This window comes from Microtus ochrogaster, unplaced genomic scaffold (assembly GCF_000317375.1).
Source record: "Microtus ochrogaster isolate Prairie Vole_2 unplaced genomic scaffold, MicOch1.0 UNK142, whole genome shotgun sequence".
Taxonomy (NCBI): domain Eukaryota; kingdom Metazoa; phylum Chordata; class Mammalia; order Rodentia; family Cricetidae; genus Microtus; species Microtus ochrogaster.
Window position 1 is genome coordinate 44704 of NW_004949240.1, and position 20824 is coordinate 65527.

Genomic DNA, 20824 nt, shown 5'->3' on the forward strand with positions numbered 1-20824 from the left:
GGCAGTCAGTGCTCCTAACTGCTGAGCCATCTTTCCAACCACTGTGGAATACATTTTAAACAATTTAACTCTTGTACCATTCAAAACCAGACATTTAAACACATCTTGAGAACATAGCACATGAAAGCTAAAAGCAATCCCTGCTATGAAAACAGTGGCTTGCTTAGTTAAGTGTATCCCCAAGAACCCTGGAACACTTGTTCAAGGAAAATTGAGACTCAGGACAGTTCCAAACGGAATCCTCTCTTCCAACCAAAGCCACCAGTGTTTGTTTCTTCGGGTCGTGGCTTGACAAGCTTTCATCCTACCCAATACGATGAAAGGGAAGTCTGAATCAACCCTCGTCTTTTTCCGTTGTTCCAGCCTAAAGACTGCCCAACAGGCCCTAACAAGAAACAGCAGGTCACAAAAGGAGAGGAGGTGCTGGAGTTTGGGGTAACTGCTGCCTATTCCCAGAAGAAACCCCCGAGTGCTGGTCAGGTTTGTCAGCTTGACCCAAGCTGGAAAAGGGAAGCTCGGCTGAGAAATGGCATCCCTCAGTTTAGCCTGTGTGCAAGCCCATGGGGGCATTTTCTTGACTGATGATAGGTAGAAGGGCCCATCGTCCTAAGGTAACTATGAAAGCATCGTGACAGGTCATGAAGAACAACCCAGTAAGCAGGGTTCCGCTGTGGTTTCTGCTTCAGTTCTTGCCTCAGTTTACACCCCAGGCTGGTTTTGGTCATGGTCACGGCAATGAGTGTGATTAGGACAAAGAGTATCACAGCCCCGCACCAGCCTTTGACAGTCCCGTCCCCCTTTACTTGGCTGTTCTGTGAACAGAGCTCCCTTTTTCTACCCTTTGGCCCCTGCAGCTTTTTCTACCCCAGCTCTGTCTCTGGTCCTTCCCAGAGGCAGCTGAAGGGGCCCTTTGCTTGGTCATGGAAAAACCAAAGAGTTAGGTTGCCCGGGTCAGTTGCCAGACAGGGAAACAAGGAATTTTTTTCCTTGCTCAGTCTTTCTACAACCCTTACCCACTTGCTAATCCAGATAATTCTCAGGAGATATCCAAGAAGATTTTACTTCTCACAGCTTCGCCCAGGCCGGGTGCTCAGATAACAGAAAAGGGCCCGCAGGGGTCATGCCGCATTTTTACTAGCCATGTACCAGATGACATTATTTCATACAATAGTTTCATTCACACATATGGATCACAGGATTCTAATCACATTCCACTACACAGCCGAACCACTGCCAGCCCCGGGACCATCCTCCAGCAACAGAAGCACCAAGGATGCTGGTGTCCTGTTGGCAGCCTGCATCATTTCAGACCTTAGGGAAAGAACCAGAGCAGTAGCCCAGCTCAGTCTTGACACTTTGGGAGGACTTCTGTCAGAGAGCAGACAAGCATATTGGCTGCCATTAACAAGAAGGGTTGTCCCCCTCATCCGGAATGTGTACCTGGGCTTGCTCCAGGTGTCTGGGGAGAGATGCCTGAGGTCCTTATTGAATAGTGGGAGACAGATCAGCACAAGAGCCTAGGGCAAGAGAAAAGGCATTGGAAATGCTGTTCCTAGAGGCTTAAGGTGAGGATGGGGGTGGAGTGAGATGTCAACTATTTTTTAAAAGGGCTGGAAGAAGACAAAGAGAAGAGGAGGAAGAGGATAAAGAGGAAGGGAGGAGGTGTGGGCGTTAGGAAAGGTGGTGACACTTGGGGTGACAACAGCAAGAGCGGCAAAAGCAGGGGGAGGAAGAAAACGCACCTAGTCCAGTGAAAATGACTGAGGTCATCGTGCTAAGTGAACAGAACAGTTACAGAACACAGATCCGTGGGTCACACGCAGGGTGTGTGGGATGCTGGGTGTTCCCTGCACTGCGAGCCACCCACACTGCGAGCCCCCCACACTGCGAGCCCTGAAGTTGATGTCAAGAACGCCAAGCAAAAGCGAGATGGCGCAGAGAAGCCGGAGAGTGCGGCTCAGGGTCTCTGAGTGTGAGCGCTGCCGGTGGTGCTGGTTAGAAGCTGGCTTTCAAACAGGTTAACTGAGTTGATTAAATTGCTTAAAGTCAACTGAGTTAAAAGAAATTGTCTGTAAAAAACATTTCAATTTAATGAAGGGAGACGAAACTCTTATTTAGTTTTTCTTTTTTTAATATTACTTTTAATTTTGTGCGGAGTAAGACAAAAAAGGTACCCGGAGGGACAGCCGTGGGTGCTGGGAACCGAACTCTTATATTTTTGGTTGTGAGCCTAGCCTTTAACGGCTGAGCCATCCCTCCAGGCCGTCAGCAGCAGTGAATCTGGACCTGATGTAGGTAGCAGGCGTGGCTCAATGCTACCGCCATTTTAGTATCAAAAACTTCATTCTATGAATTTTTGCTAAAACACATACCAACAAAAACCGGACTCTTTGCAGCGATCGTTTCTGATCTGGACGACCGCTGCTTGCTGCTTCGTTCATGCAGCGCTAGCGAAATGGAGCCTAAGAGTCGAGAGGGCTGAGGACACGGATTGGAGTGAAGGGGTCGTGTCAGGAGAGGGGTGAGGACACGAGGGATGGGAGTGTGCAATTTTGCGTGGGCTAGAGCTTGTAAAGTGCACTGGTGCCTGAAAGGCTGGAGGAGTTGGTTGGTGCAAACTGGGTGCAGGCGCGGGTGCGAGGGGCCGGAGTGGGAACAGAGTGAGGCTCAGAATTGTGGCAGTTGTAGGGATGTTTGGGATGATGTGTGCCCGTGGATTTGTTTTCGTGTTGAAGTTAGAAAAAAGTGCAATCAAGAAAAAAAAGAAAGAAAATTGTAGAGGAGCGGTTTAAAAAAAATGTGTAGTCCAGACTGGCCTCGAACTCCAGATCCACCTGCCTCTGCCTCCTTCAGCAAATCCTACCGGCCTGCGCCACCAGAACCGGCGAGAGCCTCTCCTATCAGAATACTAGTTAGCATTGAGTTACGATGACGTCACCGCCTTCTCAACACTGTGGAAAGAATATAGAGTGAATACGACCAGGTTTGCCTTCTCCTCCAAACCGCACTGTCAACCAGGTCCAAGCGCATTTTCCGCCGGGCTCAAGCACACTCCCCTTCGCTCCAGGGAACCCCAACCTCAGGAGTCCCCGAACGCCCTTCCCGCTCCGCGCCCCCTGCTGGCCACCCCGGCAAACACACTCCCGCACCTCCCGGCGTGGATTCGTCTAAACTGAGTCTTCTTCCAGTTGCGCGTTTTCGCTTGTGCAATGCCAGTGCCTTTTTCTAGGCAACCAGACACGACTGATCCAACTAAAGGAACTGCAGCATTAGACCTCGAGTGTGCAGGTTAGGTGCAGGGTCAGGGAAGTGTGATAAAGTCTCAGGGTGCCTGTGACCTTGTGCACTTAACGCGGAACTCCAAAGTTTCTTTACTTACTTCCTATGTGCCCTCACCTCTCTTGCCCAGCCTAGAAGAGATGTTTGCTTTCTACATGGGTGTGGTGAAGATGAACCAGAAACTTCCAAGCTCCTTCGTGGAGATCTAGAAACCAGGAGCTTTCCTCACTGCGTTTTTATTTTAATACTCGTGATGATAAGCGACATTGTGCAACATTTCCCGTGCTCCTTGGCTACCTTTATGCTGTTGTGATGCTCAACCTTGATTGTCAGCTTGTTTGGATTAAGAAACACCTAGGAAATTAGTGGAGCAAGTCTCTGCGCGTGTCTGTGAGGACGTGTCCGGCGAACGTTAGCAGTGCTTTATGGTTTTAAGGGAATGTATGATCAATCCTGGGACTATTCAACAGATGATGGCATTTTTGAGAGCCGGTCACAGCTAAGAGATTGTGGCCTGTCGGAGTCAGTAGCTCACGGAGATCCCATCCTAGGATAAGCACTACACCCTGGGCCTTCTCTGTATACCCCGTTCATTTGCTTCCTCCTGAGATTCTCCTCCTACCTCTTTATCTGTAACCCATAAATTTGGGCTTCATGGTGTCCCCAGATTCTTGCCCATTGTTTTCTTTGCTTGAGTGTTCCAGTTGCTCTATTGTGTCTCCGAGTCTTGACGTTCTATCTTCTACTTGACCCATTTTCCTAGGAAGGCTTTCCATTGAGCCTTCTCAACGTGAGGTAGACTCCCTTGAGACCCAGGGCAACAACGCAGCCACAGGGCGGAGCAATGCCCTCTGTACAGAAACCTTGATACATCTCTCCAGAAGTCCCGTCTCTGCTTAGTAAGCTTTCTAGGAGGCCGTGAAGGAAGAACAAAGAGACCACCATTTTGTTTCATCTCCGCCGAAGTGCTACGTGTGACCTTGGAATACTTCCCAAGCCGACCTCCTTTCCTTGAGGTGAAAGCCATTTAAACCCACCCTAGGAGTTTAAAGTAGCCATTGAAGTCTGTTACCAAACAGATCTCTGTCTGGTTAGGTTCTGGTCCGGCTTTCTCCACTGGAAATTGAATGCTCACACATACAGAAGCTTTTTGCCTAAAGGTGTCCAGTGCCCTGTTCTCTGAGTGTCCCTAACAAATGGGATTTTTTTTTTCAATTCTGTCTCCATTTCAGCCCGAGTTTCCCTCAGTATTTATGCCTCTTTACTGAGTGCAACTTTCTATTCCTGCGCTGCTCATTATTCCATTCAGCCACTTACTTGTCTTCTCATGGACTTTAGTTGGGATTTTATTCCTGTCCTCTTCCAGGGCATTCAAGAGGTTGTGACCTCCTCAAACGCTGTCACTTCCTTGCTTCCGTTTATAACTATTCTTTTAAATCCTTAGTGCTGCGAGTCATCTAGAACATTCTACAGGACCGGGTCTTAGTTTGCCTTCTATAGCTGTGATAACGACCATGACCAAAAGCAGCTGCTTGCGGAGGAAGTGGTTTAGCAACCTCGCGTGTCCACCATGAAGGCAAGGTACATAGGAAGATCTTAAGGCAGGAACCTAGAGGCAGGAGGGGAAGCAGGGACCGTGGAGGAATGCTGCTGACTGGCTTCCTGTTTATCGCTTCTTCCGTTTGCTTTTTTAAGTAACCCAGGACCACCTGCCCACAGGTGGCACCCACCCACGGTGTGCTGGGCCCTACTATATCAATCATTAGCAAAGAGAATGTCGCATAGACTTCCTGCCAGTCCAGTCTTACGGAGATATTTTCTCAATTGATGTTTCCTCTTCCCAGAAGACTCCTCTGTTCCATGGTGGTACATGCCTTTAATCCCAGCACTCAGGAGGCAGAGGCAGGCGGATCTCTGTGAGTTCGAGACCAGCCTGGTCTACAGAGCTAGTTCCAGGACAGGCTCCAAAGCCACAGTGAAACCCTGTCTCGAAAAACCAAAAAAAAAAAAAAAAAAAACAAAACAACAACAACAAAAAAAAAAACCAACAAAGTTTCACAAAACCTAGCCAGCGCACACGGGGTTACTACTGTTGTAAGTTGTTTTCCCTGGTGCCTTTTTGGACAGGTTGGTTGGTGCAGCCCAAAATTAACCCCAGGATAGAGTGAATTTTACCTAAGAGGAGAGAAGAAGTGGGAAGACCGGGAAGAAGCAAGGGTGAGAGGAAGATCATATGGCAAAACCGGAAGCTAGAGTCAAGACTGGAGCCAGGAAGGACTTCCTACCCGGCCTCTTCTTTAACATCCTGCCCCCTCACTATTGCCACTGAGGACCAAATATTCAGACAGACATGCCAACCTTTTGACACGGCGACAGGATGCTGTCATGCACAAAGTTCACTCTTGAGAACTACACACCTGAGTCAAAACAAAACAAAACTCAAACACAAAATATCTCAGCATGTTTTTAGTAAGTTTTCGATTCTGTGGACGGAGGGCTGCATTCATTCCGAGCTGTCTCAGGGCTCGCTGTGGCCCGTGGGGTGTGCATTGCAGGATTGTAAGTAGGTATTCCTGGGTTCACGATGATGGCAGCTGGACCTATGACCATCTGTTTTCTTGGGGGTGGGGGCAGCTTAATACCCTGTGGGAGTGGTCTTGAGCATCTCTGGGGCAGGGGTTATCATTTGGTCAGCTTTCTGAGATGCAGCAGGGTTTGGAGAGAGCCAGGGGTGGGGTGGGGTGGGGGCTTGGGGTGGAGCTTCTTCCTGAACATTCCAGACTCTTTGGGTATATGGATGCCAGGGGCTGGGGTGAAGCATCCACCTGAACAGTTGTGTTTGACATTTTTAAGTATTATATACACATTGTCATACAAGTATACCTGTTTTCTGTATGTGCTTGTCACTTAAAATCTACGTACCAGTATTAAAGTATTAAAGTAGCCTGTGCTGTTGTGTGTGCTGGAAACATTGTATGACTGCGTTTTTCTCCTTACTGTCCTTTCTCTTTGACCTGAAGACCTCTGGGTTGTCTCGTGTGCAGCAGGTCCAGTGCTAATAAACCTCTTTCACCTTTTGGATATTTGGAAAGTTCTCAGTTTCTTCTTCATTTTGGCAGAATAATTTTGCTTACTGCAATCTTTTCAGTTGGAATTAATATTTCACAGCTTTGAAGACGTCATCTGTATGAGTCCATTTGCTGCAGTTACAAAATACTGAGACCAGAATATCTGTAAAGCGACTTATCATTTTCTTCCACTTTTTATTAGAAGGTAGTAAGTGTACAGTCTAACGATTTTCCTTGTGACACGTTCACTCGTGTCTGTGCCATGTTCTGATCCACTGACATCCTGTCACCTCAACGTACCAGTTCTTTTTCTCCTGTCCTTGTTCTCCTTCACAAACATTCCATTTTTTGCTTTCATGAAAAGAAGTTTGTTTTGCTTACAGTTTTGAAAAATACCAAGTTCCCTTGACCCCCAGTGAACGTTTCCTTTCTGCTGTTGTGGTTTTTCATTCCCCAAATCTGTGAGGTTCTATGCACATATTTCACATCCTTGTTGGCAGATGATTTTGCTTGTTTGTCGCCTTCCTGTGTCCCTCTACCTGCCCATCTGGGGTGTCCATCCGCTCATTAGTTCCTAGTAGCTGACCAAGCATCTTTAGGATAATTCTGAAAACTCTCGCTGAAGAAGCTCATACATTTGCCATGCTTTAATCTATAAAGTATCCCTTCCTTTCTCTGACTTGGCCATGATTCCCTATTTTTGTTTTGTTCATTTGTTTGTTTTTGTATCTATGTAAATTTTTCTGTCATTTTGACATTTGAAATATCACTCACCTTTCCTAGCCTTTTTTAAATTTCAGAGACAGCTAAACCAAGCTCCTGGGAGCTCACGAAGTCTAGACTGACAGCTGTGGAGCCTGCATGGAACTGAACCAGGCACTCTGCATGTGGAAGACAGTTGTGTAGTGTGGTCTATCTGAGGGGCGCCTAGCAGTGGGACCAGAATCTATCCCTGGTGCATGAGCTAGCTTTTTGGACCCTATTCAATATGGTGGGATGCCTTGTTCAGCCTTGAGGCAGGGTGGAGGAGCTTGGTCCTGCCTCAACTTGATGTGCTAGGCTTTGTTGACTCCCCATGGGAGGCCTTACTCTTGCGGGCAGAGGCGAGAGCTCTGCTCTCTGAGGCACAGGCGATGAAGCTCCGACCCAGGATGGACATAGGCTAGAATCTTCCCGGTAAGCGCACCCAGCTGTGCTACACAGATTATAAGAAATGGGCTAGTCCAGGTGCGAGAGTTAGCCTAGAAGAGGCTAGATAGAAATGGGACAAGCAGTGATTAAAAGAATACAGTGTCCGTGTAATTATTTCGGGGCATAAGCTAGCCAGGCGGCCAGGGTGCGGCTGGGGTTCTGAGGACGCAGCCTCGCTGCTCCTATTACAACACTTACCCTTTGCGAGGAGTGGATGGCAGGGTAGGCTGTGGGGGGAAGGTGAAGGGGTCGGGAGGAGGAGTGGGAAGGAGAACTGTGGTTGGAATGTAAAATTAAATTTAAAAAATTGTTAAATTATTTTTATTTAATTTACGTGTGTGGGTGTTTTATCTGTATGTACATCTGTGTAACATGTGAGCACTTGGTGGCCAGAGAAGCTAGAGAAGGGTATCAGGACGCTTGGGACTGGAGTTACAGTTTTGAGCTGCCTGGTGGATGCTGGGTATCAAACCTGTGACCTCTGGAAGAGCAGCCAGTGCTCTTAACCACTAAACCATCTCTCTATCCCTCCTTTTATCACTGTTTTTTTGTATAGCCTCTTCATTTCTTCACGTTCAAGGGTAATGTTGGTCTTTCATTCTATTTTTCTGTACATTCTAACTTCCACTATGAAAGTAAGAGAGTTCAATATCAAAGCAGGCTACCACTGGGATGCTTGTCTTTCATAACCCTTGAGATTTTTAATAAGACTTTAACTACAGCCACTTTGAAACTCAGTATCAGGATTTGGAGTGATAGCTCCGCAAATAAAAAAGATACAGCAAGCCAGGTGTGGTCCCTGGAACACTGTAACCCCAGCATCCAGAGGGGAGGAGATGGGGCGGGAGGGGGAATCACTGAAGCATGTTGTTTTCCAGACTGTCTCGAAAAACAAAGAAAATCGATGCAAGGTCCAGAGGAAGCCCTGCATCAAAGGGACAAGGACAAAAGAATATCCCACAGTCTTCTTTGGCCACTAGGCTGTGTACACACTCAAACACACGCGCACATACACCATACAAACATACACTGTATTCACACACATGCATAAACACATACGTGGATAAATAAAAATAAATAAAGCCCAGGATCACCTACACCCATTCACCATTTGAATTCTTTTGCTGTCATCACATCATGAATGGTTAATATCACATTTTACTCTCTCACGAACACAAATTCACATCTGCTTACCCTCCTTCTATTTTAGAGTAACAAGATCAATGTAATCCTGAAATCTGACATTTTGCAGTGAAATTATCATTTGGGAAATTAGGTGATCAGATGACTTCAGTAGGCAGATGCTTTCCCCAGATGTGAACGCTCAGGAGGGTTTTGTTTTTATCTGTACAAAGATGGCTACATAACAAAACTCTCGTTGTATTGGTAACTGTGTGGTCATTGTCATGGCTCCTGTTGCTCCATCACAGGAAAAGTGGGCTATCAGCTGCGTGGAACACACAGACCAATGGTGATGTGTTTGGTTGTTATTTTTAGTTTCTTTACGCTTTGTGGCTTAGAGACTTTTGGAAGCACCTACTAATGAAAATTCCTCCCCCTCAAATCTCTTGCATTTAATGAGGTCATTGTAGAGACATCAGAACCAGGCTTCAGAAATATTAAATTTCAGTGTTGGACCTGAAGAGATGGCTCAGTAGTCAAGAACACTGGCTGTCCTCCCAGAGGATCGCGTTCAGTTCCCATCTTACAAGGCAGCTCACAACCACAAGGCAGCTCACAACCACAGAACACCAACACACAAAATAATAGAGTAAGACAAAAACAAAGAAAGAAAAAAAGAAACTTCAATATCCTTCACTATCTTTTCAAAGCTTAATTCTTCATCTAAACACAGAATCGGACTCCTCTTTACTCTGTTGGTCTAATATATCCCCATGGTCACTGACCACAGCGTTTTTTGCTTAACCATTGCCCATGACCCACCTCAAATATTCAGAATGTTGTTCATACACTTACCCCTGGAGGCTATGATACCCAGAAAGGGAGGGAGATTGTTGGATAGAAAATGAATTATTAATGAACTTTTAAATAATTTAAATAAAGCCTGAGGACCCGATGTATATGAAATTTACTATACTAAAATTCAACACCGGTTGAAATTAGCACCCTTGTCTACCAGAGATTATAGTAATCTGAGCGAAAGAAATAAATAGAATCACACAAGATGCACAGCTCTGGACAGTCTTGCACACTTGCTGAAATCTTAGGTTTAGATGGAGAATGAGACAGAACTCCGTGCCTGGCGTTGGGTGAAATGACTGTCAACGAAGAGTGACAGCTGAGGAGGTTCCACTGAGTCACGACGTGTGCTGTGAGACCCGCACACGGGCTTCACCTCACTTTGTAATCATCAATGGCCTTGGGAAATGAATGTGCTCTCCACGCCGTGAGTGTGCACCTGACTCCTGGAACGCACAGCCTGCAGACTGCTGCCACGGTCATGTAACTGTGCACACCTGCACAATTCCACTCCCACCACAGAAAGTGACTTTAAGGAAATCCTCGCTTTTCTTCTGCTTTTTCACTTGTGATATGAGAACATTTGACTTAGGTGTGGTCTTGCTCTAAGGCTCTGGGTCTAGAAATCCTTGGAGGAGTTAGCACATCGCATAGACCTGTGTCCTCCACTCCCTGTCGCTCTGACGGATGAAGTCCTTTCACTCAGGACTGCTCTGAGTGGCACACGCTGCTCCTATCACTGCTCTTCCTCTTGTGTCAGTCACGAGGTTTTCCCACATTCCCGTCTGCAGCTCCACACTCCACAGCTCCTTTCACAGTGTGGATATTTCAGGAGGATTTCAGAGCTTCAACCGGTGCCAAATAGCACCGTAGGCTTTCATGTATAACCCTGAGTTTCATGACAAAGCACAGAATGGCATACATCTGAACCCTGGGAGTTCAGGAGGAAGGTAAATTTGAATTCAAGATGAATATTTCATCGGAGTTCTGAGGGGATAGCTCATAACAGACAGAGGGACAAGAACAAAAAAGACCGTCCCAGAAGTATTCTTTCTTTTTTTTTTTTTTTTTTTTAAAAAAAAGTAACCTCTGTGAGCAAGACAGGCACCACGGTCAGTAACTATGGAGAAACCCTCAGCTACCAGTGTGGGTGGGTGTGGACCCACACAGCAGAGAGTGTGCAGTGGACTTCCTTTTTCGCTCATTTCAACTCACAGACCTTGGAGTCTGTTCCTGTCCACAAGTTCACTGTCAAGTCCCTCCACCTACAATGGATGCATCAGTGGTCTACGATAACTTAAACCAAGCCAATACCCAAGAGTCTAAGCAGGCATCCCCTCCAGCTCCTCCCCCAGGTAAGCAGATTTTCTTCTCTGGCATTTGAATTATCTTCCAGAGTTAAATTTTCCTCTGAAACGTGTGGGTTTAAGTCACTGCTTTGAAGGTGAGAAGCAGGTCTACGTCTATGTTAGTGTTAAATACTGTGGCAGCCTGCCTGCAGAAAACTACAGTTCTGGGAAGGTCATACATTCCATTTTTATTTGATTAGGCAGCAGGAAAGCTGAGCATCACTTCCCCTATTCAGACTTTGTTGAAAATCCTGAAGAAAGAATATTTTACTTACATGAGCAAATTCGTGTCTCTAGAGCTGTTGATGCAATCAGTTGCCAGTTCCGAGTTCACCTACAGAATGTGGACAGTGTGGCCCAGCTGTACTTCACTGAACCCTCAGTGTTCCTTCACAGTGCAGAGTGTAGATTTAATGGCTAATGTCTCTGTCTCCCAGAAAGGAGGGTAATCTTGGGGAAAAGTCACAGTCAAAACCAAAGACTTGAATTAAATCAAAAGCTGCTGCTGCTGCTACTGGTGGTGTGTGCGTGTGTGTGTGTGTGTGTGTGTGTATAATTTTATTTAAATTTTTTAAAAGCTGGCTGTTTCTATCTTGCAAAGTAAAACGGTTTTAAATGGATGTACCACACAAGGTACCAAAGACAGTCAGGAATTAACCCTTCAACACTGACTGAAAGTAACACTCTTGTCTACCAGAGGATTTAGTGATACGAGCTAAAGAAACATGGAAGGTTGTTCAGATGAAGCACACGACCTGAGGATGGCAGATGTAAGAGGCCTGAAGCTCAGGCAGAAAGTCTATAAAATGATGATGACACACGATTCCAGTCTGCTGGCTAACTGAACCCACTGACATCTGTCTTAAAGCAGTTGCTTTCCAATCTGACGATTCTATGTGTTATGACACGTGGACTTCCAACTCCAGAGCTTCTTGTTAGAATTGTGTACATTGCCAACGGTCTGAGTCAAGAAGAAAGTCTTCGAGTCAGCAAATAAGCCTCATTACAATGTTTACATAGGGTGAACAGAAAGTGGAGGGAATTGCTGTTTTGATAAGTGTAGGGGGAATTCATAGCACCAGTTTTTGTTGTTGAGAAAAAGCAAGTCTCCCATCATGCCTAGCAAAAGTGGAGGAAGAGTGTAAGAAAATGAATATAGAGAAAGATAAGGAGACTCTTCTCAAACTCTACTGTCTAAGATCCCAAGTCAAGAAGACTAGGAAAATAAATGTATCCTAATAAAAAAGACGAGGGGAAAAATCATTATTTTAAACTTCAATAATGGGAATAAAACTGAAGAAAAACAAATAATAGTAGAATAAAAACAGAAAGTAGCATTTGAATAGAAAATGTTGACGCAGAAGCATAACTGTGAAACCGCTGGGGCCCATTTAGCTATAGGGTTCACACCCTGGTAAATTTGAAGCACTGTGATTAGATCTGCGGGCAAAGAGAACCGGAAAGGGGGACATGAGTAGTGAGTGACCTATTTTGTTTGTGGTCAAATGCCCAGAGGTTTGTTCTGATGGTTCAATGGATATGTAAAAATGTAATTGTAATGAGTAAAAATGCCTCTGGGGTTTATTTATTCACTCAGAAATAACCAAGTACTATGAGACAAACATTGCTCTAGACACCGGGGAAACAGCCATGAAGAAACAGGAAAGGGTCTTTCTCCCAGTAGATTTTATATTACTGTGAAGGTTTAAATCAGTGATATAAACACCTGTGTCAGAGACAGTGCGATTTTAAATGACAGCGAGAAAGCATTTAAATAGAAATTAAGATTCTTATCATTAGAGATGGCATCATATCAAGCAGAGTGATCAAGGCAGGCCTTTCTGAGAGATGATGCTGGCCTCAAGTCCTGGAAGTCTCTGGAGACCAAGGCTGAGTATCTGAGAAAGGAGCCTCTAGTCAGCTGCACCGGCAAATGCAGAGGGAAGACAGGCCTGCGATGTGGGGAACATGCATGCCCGGTGTGCTGTGGAGATCAAACCAGGAGGAATGTGACCAGTGGAGGGATTTGGAGGGCATTCCATAGGTTCAGATGTTGAGGGGAAAGCCATTGAAATGCCTGGAACAGTGGACATGACTTAGCATTCTGTGGGTACCAAAGCAGGTACTGCCGCATAGCCAGTGTTTACATAGCCTCTTCTGTATGTAACTCCAATACTAGAACAGAGAGTACAGGGAGGACAGGAGCTCTTTAAATTTTGTCATGAATGGATACAGATTTTTTAAAGTCGCCTAAGTGGCTTTTTACCCATAATTAAAACAAAAACAAATTAAAAAAAAAACCTCACTTTTTGGAAAAAGGAAGGAAGGAAGGAAGGAAGGAAGAAAAGATGGAAGGAAGGAAGGAAAGAAAGAAAGAAGAAAACAATATTTATTGCCAGTTACCAAAGGCCAAATGCTATGCTGAGGAATTTAGAATAATTGTTGCCTACAGCCCTGCCTCCTGTCCAGGACACTCACGACCTACACAACAGCGGTGGTCAGCCACTGGCCATATCCTCAACTCTAACACACTGCTTCCTTCCATGACAGTTCCGTCACCTCGCTCCATACAGCCCTGCTCACTGTCCACAGAAGGTTGCTTCCAGACCTCTGCATGCATGCTGGTCTCTTACACAAAATGTAGTCCTATAAGTAACCTGCTTGCATATTGCTGCGTGCTTCAGGTAATCTGTAGATACTGACAGCACCGAGGATGCTTTCAGAGCCATGGGAATGGCTGCTGTGGAGTATTTGTTAGAGACTAAAGATGGAGAAAGGAAGTGTGCTTTCCACACAGAAGCAGCCTTCTGTGTGTGACTATCTTTGTCCGTAGCTAGTTGGGTCTAGAGATACTACTCCAAACATGTGTTAGACTGTCTGTGTCTCTTCTGGAACACCTTTATTTTTCTCTCCCTCTTCACCCCTTCCTATTATTCTTTCTCCAGAGGAAAACTTGAAAAGGAACTAACTCATCTAAGTGACTGTCCTGTCTCAATGCTGTTCTAGAGACTAAAGACACTTGGTCCTTGTCTTCAGTCTGGGTTAAACTGTTCAGTTGTCTGGGATAATGTAAAAAAAAAAAATTAAAATGTGTCTAGAAGCGGTAGAATTGGATATAAAAACAATTCTGGAAAAATAAAATGAATAATAAAAGTCAATATAATAAATAACAGCACATCTGAGTTTAAAAATTTAACATGAACTCAAAACATGAATTCATTTACATTAAGATTAAGATTACATTTACATTTGATTAGATTCAATTACATTAAAATTTAGAAAAATATAAAGCCAACAGGAAATATATATAAATCATGAATCAAAAGGTACTTTGCAAAAATAAGGAAACCTTAGGCAGGTATATGGTTCATAACTATGATACCAACCAGAACCTGGGAGGTGGAGGCAGAAGATCAGGAGTTCAAGGCCAGTCTCAACCACACAGAGTTAGAGGTCAACCTGGATGACAGGAAACCCTGTCTCAAAAAGGGAACAAAGTACAGCAAACAAGGCAACTAGGAAAGTTTTCTTAGAATTTATAAGAACATTATAAATGTAGATGCTAGAGACTAAATAAGAACAATCTGGTGTTTTAATTAAATTAGAGTGATGGAAGCTAGCTAATGGTTCTCCACAGTATTTTCATAAATAAACCAAAACGATTGTTACTATGTTTCATATGACACCCATGCTTTTAAAGTTGCCTAAAGTCAAAAGAAACTGTCCAAATCATGATACTTCATGAACACATTTATAACTTAATGTATTTGAACTCCTGATATACATAAGATATTTATTGTGTACTAACTGCTATGGTCACCAAGAAAAGCACGATACAGGACCTGATATTTCACCAAGGCAGTATTGTAGATGCATATGTTATAGCACAGAACCCCCTTAATCAACCGTTTCAATCTGGTGCACTTTCATAATTTGTAGTCAACAAGTTGATAAATATTAATCCAATGATTGAATAGAAAATTCCAGGAAGAAGTAACTCTGTGTCTTGAGCTGGACATTGCTGTGAAGAGCACAGTGAGCTCTCCCACCGTCTTGTCAAGGCATGAGTCACTCTTCACCACCTTTGTCACGGCTCTTCTTGGTTGTCAACTTCTGTCTGGAGCGAACTATAATCCAGAAATGAGGGCACATTTGAAATCCAGTCATTGAAGCATGAAGATATCTGGCCTCTAAGGCTGGATGACACACGCCTTTAATTCAGACCTGGAGACTGGAAGGAACACCTTTAATCTGGGCCACACCTTCTGTTGGAAGCCCGAAGAAGAACAATGGAAGAAGGAAGGGTGGGGGAAGGGTTGCTTCACCTGCTTGCCCTCACCCCCATCAGCACATTCATCTCCTTCTTCGAGATCCCAGCAGAGCAGCTGAGACATCAGCCTTGCGGGACTCATCAGCTACTAGAGTCAAGCTCTCCATTCATAGCCATTGTTGGGCTGCAGCCTGAAAGTCCTCCCAGTGAATTCATATATATCTGGAGAGAGAGAGAGAGATTCATTCTGTAAATTATGTGACTCTAGGGAACCCTTGTTAATATAGCCTGCCAGTCACCCAGGCTTGGGCTCAAATACCTCTCATTTTACCAAATAGTGGCCTCAAGTTGTTAACTCCTTGAACACTGGCAACACTCCTGCGCCAAAGAAAAGCCACACTTGCTTCCTCTACATGAAAAGATAGAAACACGCCAGTTAAGGAAAGGGAAAAAGAAAAAAACAAAACAAAACAAAACAGATTTTGCTACTAGATACCAAGCTGTGAAAGCCACAGCCACACTTATGCATGTACTCAGTTAAGATGGAAAACTCCATTGTGTTTGCGTGTGTGAAGCAATATTCATAGAGATGGCTTCTAACCACAGCTCAGCTCTCCATTAAGAGTTGGAGAGCTTGATCTGTGCAGATAAGCGAAGGATAATGTAGTTAAAATCCTGAAAACAACATGGTGGCCAAGGCCAGTGGGGTCTGCTTAGAGTTCCAGACCAGCCAGGGCAGCATATTGAAACTCTGTCCAGAACAAACAAACAACACAGATGCTTAAACTTTACTCCAAAATGGAGAAGATCATTACAGACAAAAGTGAAGCAGGCCCCATGTTAAATAATAGAATTGATATACATCACCAGTGGCAAAGGTAGTACTTAGCACAAAACTGAGGTAGGTGTGTGTGTGTGTGTGTGTGTGTGTGTGTGTGTGTGTGTGTATGTGTATGTGTGTATACCGCCTATAAACGAAGATACTCCTTCTTGGAGCAATTGCTGGCTCATTCCCACAGCAGAACACATACTTTACTTCTGTACAGCACACACTCAGGAATTTTCAAGACATCTTCTCCATCATCAAGTTTGACCTTCCTAACACCCATTTAACCCAACTGTGGAATTCGTAGTAAGGAGGCTAAAAAAGGCTCTTATCTGTGCCCCACCTTCAACATGAATCCAATTGTCCATGTTGATCAAACTACCTCATTCATTTCAAACGCTCTCAATTAGATTAAAAGTGTGTTTTCGTTAACTTCTCAGACTGCTGCTGGTACCCACGCAGGCATCGGTTGGCTTTGATACTCGGCTGTTTTTGGCTGATCCTTCTTGTACTGATTGTGATTAGACTCGGTGTCTTAGGTAAGTGAAACAAAAGCTTTTACCTTAGAATTCTCTCTCTAGCCTGGCAGTGGTGACACACAACTTTAGTCCCAGCATTCTGGAGGCAGAGGCAGGTGGATCTCTGTGAGTTAATAGGCCTGCCTGGTCTACAGAGCGGGTGCCAGGACAGTTAAGGCTACACAGAAAACCATGCCTTGAAAAACAAAACAAAACAAAACAAAAAACCAAAATCTTCCTCTCGTTCCACCGTAAGTATTTTGGCTTCTTCACATGAGCTGGCCACCCTGAGCCTGGGGGAGGAACAATGACGGGCAGTTGCAGGACAATATCCCCTGTTGCACTTCTCCTGTATTGAGGAATCACTATGGGGATGACGCATGTGCACATAGAACTCTAAAAAGGTCACAGTCTGACAAGATAACAATAACAATGAAAACCACAATGCCTACATATGAGTTTATTAGGTGTCTGCCGAACTCCAGAAGACAGCCAGCAACCTTATGCTTGGTGTGGGTGTGAGCATCCTCACCCCACAGGGGGGAAGTTCAGAGGTGGAAGAGGTGCATGAGCTTCACAATGCCCTTAGAAGCTAGCCGGGCAGCCGGAACAAGGGGCCCTGCTCCCTACAGCACTTAGATGTGGTGTAACCAACAGCAGTGTGAACCCATTTGTTCTGTGCTCTTCTGGTTCTCTATTCACTCTGTCTCCGAAGTGGTCCCCTGTTAACATGTTGCTAATACATTGTCTCCTGTCCATACTCAAGCTTGTTGAGTTGACTTCATTTCCTGAAGTGATAGATACAATATCCATTCTATTGTATATAGAATGTACATTTCACCTTCTTCCTGTGTTTTCTACCACCACTAGTACAAAAATCACCAATAGGAAAAGTCATTCAAGAGAACAAGACGAAAACAACAGTAGGAAAATGCAATGTGAACGTTTCAGAGAGCAGTACGAAAGCAACAGGTAATTTTGATATCCTGATTTTAATCAATACCACATTACCTTTCATCAAGGCTCATGTATGGTGGGTCTTATGTTTGATAAAATGATAGCATAAAAATGTTAAGAACTTGTCAAAAGTCATGTGACTGGTAAGTGATGCCGTTGGAAACTGAAGATATGTGATCTTAAAATCTAGCATCTTGTCCTCCTGACCATGCTGCCTCATCCTGATAGCACAGTTGGTTACTAACAGATGAACAGCAACTTAAAAAGTAAATTATGGAACTTAAGAGACAGCTCAGTGGTTAAGAGTGTTTGTGTGCAAGCCTGGAGACTGTAATTATAGCTTCAGCATCCATGTAATGAACACCCCAGGACAGTCACTGAGGTCTGCCTGCTTCCAGTCTTGGAGAAATCAGTATTAGTCTCACATTCAATAAGAGACTCTGCTTCTAAAGAATAGGTGGAGAGGGACAGAGGCGGAGACCTTACATCCTTCTCTGGGCTCCGCACGTGCATAGAAACGTGTACTTGTACACACATGCAAGGAAACCACACACACATGCACACACACACACACACACACACACAGACACAGACACAGACACGGAAGCCAAAAAATAGTTTGCTTTAGAGGAATGTTTTGGAGTCAGTGTTCTAATGCTGTGCAGACACACCATGACCATGACAACTCTTATAAAAGAAAAGCATTTACCTGGTGCTTGCTTACAGTTTCAGGCGTTTAGTCCATTGTCATCACAGTGAGGAGCACGGCAGCATGCAGGCAGACTGATGCTGGTGAAGTTGCTGACACTTCTATATCTGGATTGCAGGCAGCAAGATGAGAAGGACACTGGGCCTGGTTTGGGCTTTTGAAACCTCAAGGCCCACCCCCATGACACACTTCCTCCAACAAGGCCATGCCTCCTAAAGTAGTACCCCTCCCTGATAACTAAGCAAGCATTCAAATATATCAGCCTATGGGGACCATTCTTATTCAAACCATTACAATGAATATTTAGTTGTTTTAATCAAAATTTCATATAGTTAACCTTGTCTGAAGTTAACTAAAAGAAACAAATATAAAATAAATTCTGTGACATTTATATTTTTTGATGTGTCATAACAGTGATCTTGTCCCAGCACATGTTACTAAAAGTGTATGTTAGCAAAACAACAACTGTGTATAACTGGCTGTGGTGGAGCAGGGACAGGGTAGAAATTTACCATATCTGCTCCTCACTTCAGAGAGTTCAGTCCAACTAACGTGCTCCAACGACTGGCGGCCACACCGAGAGAAATGCATACAGTTTTCCCAGGAGAACGGTGTTTGGAAGGAAGGTCTATCTAACTGCACTAGAAAAGGAGCCACTTTGCTGCTTATTCAAGACCAAGAAGAACTGGTAAGTTGTGCTATAAAATAGAGATGGAAGCAAGTTCTTGAAGCTATATCAATGTCTCCTGATTTACCAGAACATCTATGCAAGGGAAGAAGAGGCTTTACATTATGGAAGCTCATAGTCTGAGAGACTAGAGGGACATGTGAGCCAGTAACTGCATATGTAAGGTGAGTGTCCTAGGATTGTAAATGCTGGGCACAGATTCCTCAAGGGAGGAAGAATGAACTGTGCTGAGGTCTCAGGATGGACACAGGTGACGCTTGACCTAGGTGTCGGGAGGCTGTGGAATACGAGTCACAGCACACAGGCTCAGGTTAAGTCCTCTCCTCTGTTTGATTGTAGATATTCGTAAAGGGCTTGATAAAGGAAAGAGGACATTTATTTTGGATTGGACTAAATTACTCATTGCCAAACAAGACCTGGAGATGGATAAACGGCTCCACTTTAAGTTCTGATGTGTGAGTATTGGAGGAGCTCACTCGAATGTTCAGTTCAGGTCATCTCACTGTAAGGCTCCCACAATGATACCAAAGACTAGACATGTTCAGAACAGTCTGAAAGTACGATTCCAAAGGTGGCTGAAAATTTCCATGTATAAAAAGATATCAGCCTTTTATAAAGCCATGTGAATGCATATATGTATGAGATAGAGTTTTAAAGCCAAGAAGCAGACTAACTTGTTTGAAAAACGGCTGCTTAGAACCTCAGCACACATTGCTCTTTCTTTTATCTCCTATCCTTTTCTGCACTTTGCATGGAATGTCTTAAGCAGTGCATTAGCTATTTGCCCTGTGGTGTCTTGTTTTCTCCTTGTGTGAGATTGTCTGCACAGTCACAAACACAATGAAAGAGCTGATGATTCATAGTTAAGCTATTTATTTTAGCAGGATTCATGATTATTGGCATAACAAGGAGCGACGTGTCACCGCTCCAGATGTGGTAGGAGCTGAGAGAATGGAGCCAATAAATGACGTGGACTAAAGCCTCGTGCAGCAGCCGGCTTTGTACAGGGCAGCAGCCATCAGTACTCTGAGGGTTGAGACAGTTCACATGAGCAAAGTTCACAGGCTTTAGCTGTACATAATTACAAATCAAGCCGAGCATGACAAACATGCTCTTCCAGAGACGCACACAGAGGACACCTTGAATATTATTGATTACCAATAGTAAGTACTAATAAGTAATCTGAAATAAGCCCACTCCTTTCTATTGTGCCTGGAGGAGCGAGAAAATGCATCCAACAACATTTCCATGTTTGGAAGGAACTGAGTCACAAGACTCTTGTCCTGTTCTCCTGGAGTGTTCCCTCAATCACTCAGACTTCTCCTTACCTGAGTCCATTCCTGGACCTTGTCCCAACAGCAACGTGTTTATGTTTTTCATAAGCAAAAGCAGGCAGGATTCAATCAAATTTCTGTACAGAGCTTTCAATGATTTTTTCAGAAGAAATGATGTTGAGAATCAAATTTCAGTAATTGTGCTAGTGAGTTTTATTTTATACCAACTTGACACCAGCTAGAGTCATCTGAGAGGTGGATCTGAGAACATCCATTGAGAAACTGCTTCCATAAAATCAGGTTGTAGGCAAGCCTGTAGGACATTTTCCTAATTAGTAATGTAAGGCCCAGTTCACTGTGGGTGGTGTCACCCCTGGCCTGGAGGTCCTGGGTTCTATAAGAAAGCAGACTGAGCAAGTCACAGTGATCAAGACAGTCAGAAGCACCCCTCCATGGCCTCTGCATCAGCTCCTGCCTCCTGCCCTGCTCTGCTTAAGTTCCTGCTCTGACTTAACCTCAGTAACTCTCAGTAAAATAAACCCTTTTCTTCACAAGCTACTTTTGGTCATGCTTTTTCATCACAGTAATGGTAGCCTTAGCTAAGACACAAATCTTGAGTAAATTTGTGCACATTGCACAAATCAATAATTAAAATATTCCTTTTAATCATTTAGAATAAAAATGTAGAAATTTAAACAATGAAGCATACATAGGC

The 20824-nt window shown here is 44.3% G+C and overlaps 1 protein-coding gene across 1 annotated transcript in view; it reads left to right on the top strand.

The window, feature by feature from the left end:
- The first annotated feature begins 10788 nt into the window (after positions 1-10788).
- LOC101982191 (killer cell lectin-like receptor subfamily B member 1B allele C) overlaps positions 10789-20824 on the top strand; it is a 13881-nt gene continuing 3845 nt past the window's right edge. Inside the window, exons 1-5 of the mRNA XM_013355499.2 lie at positions 10789-10873; positions 16404-16502; positions 17352-17453; positions 18681-18835; positions 19175-19290. Coding sequence (XP_013210953.1) covers positions 10789-10873; positions 16404-16502; positions 17352-17453; positions 18681-18835; positions 19175-19290 — 557 coding nt within the window. The remainder of the gene's footprint in view (positions 10874-16403; positions 16503-17351; positions 17454-18680; positions 18836-19174; positions 19291-20824) is intronic.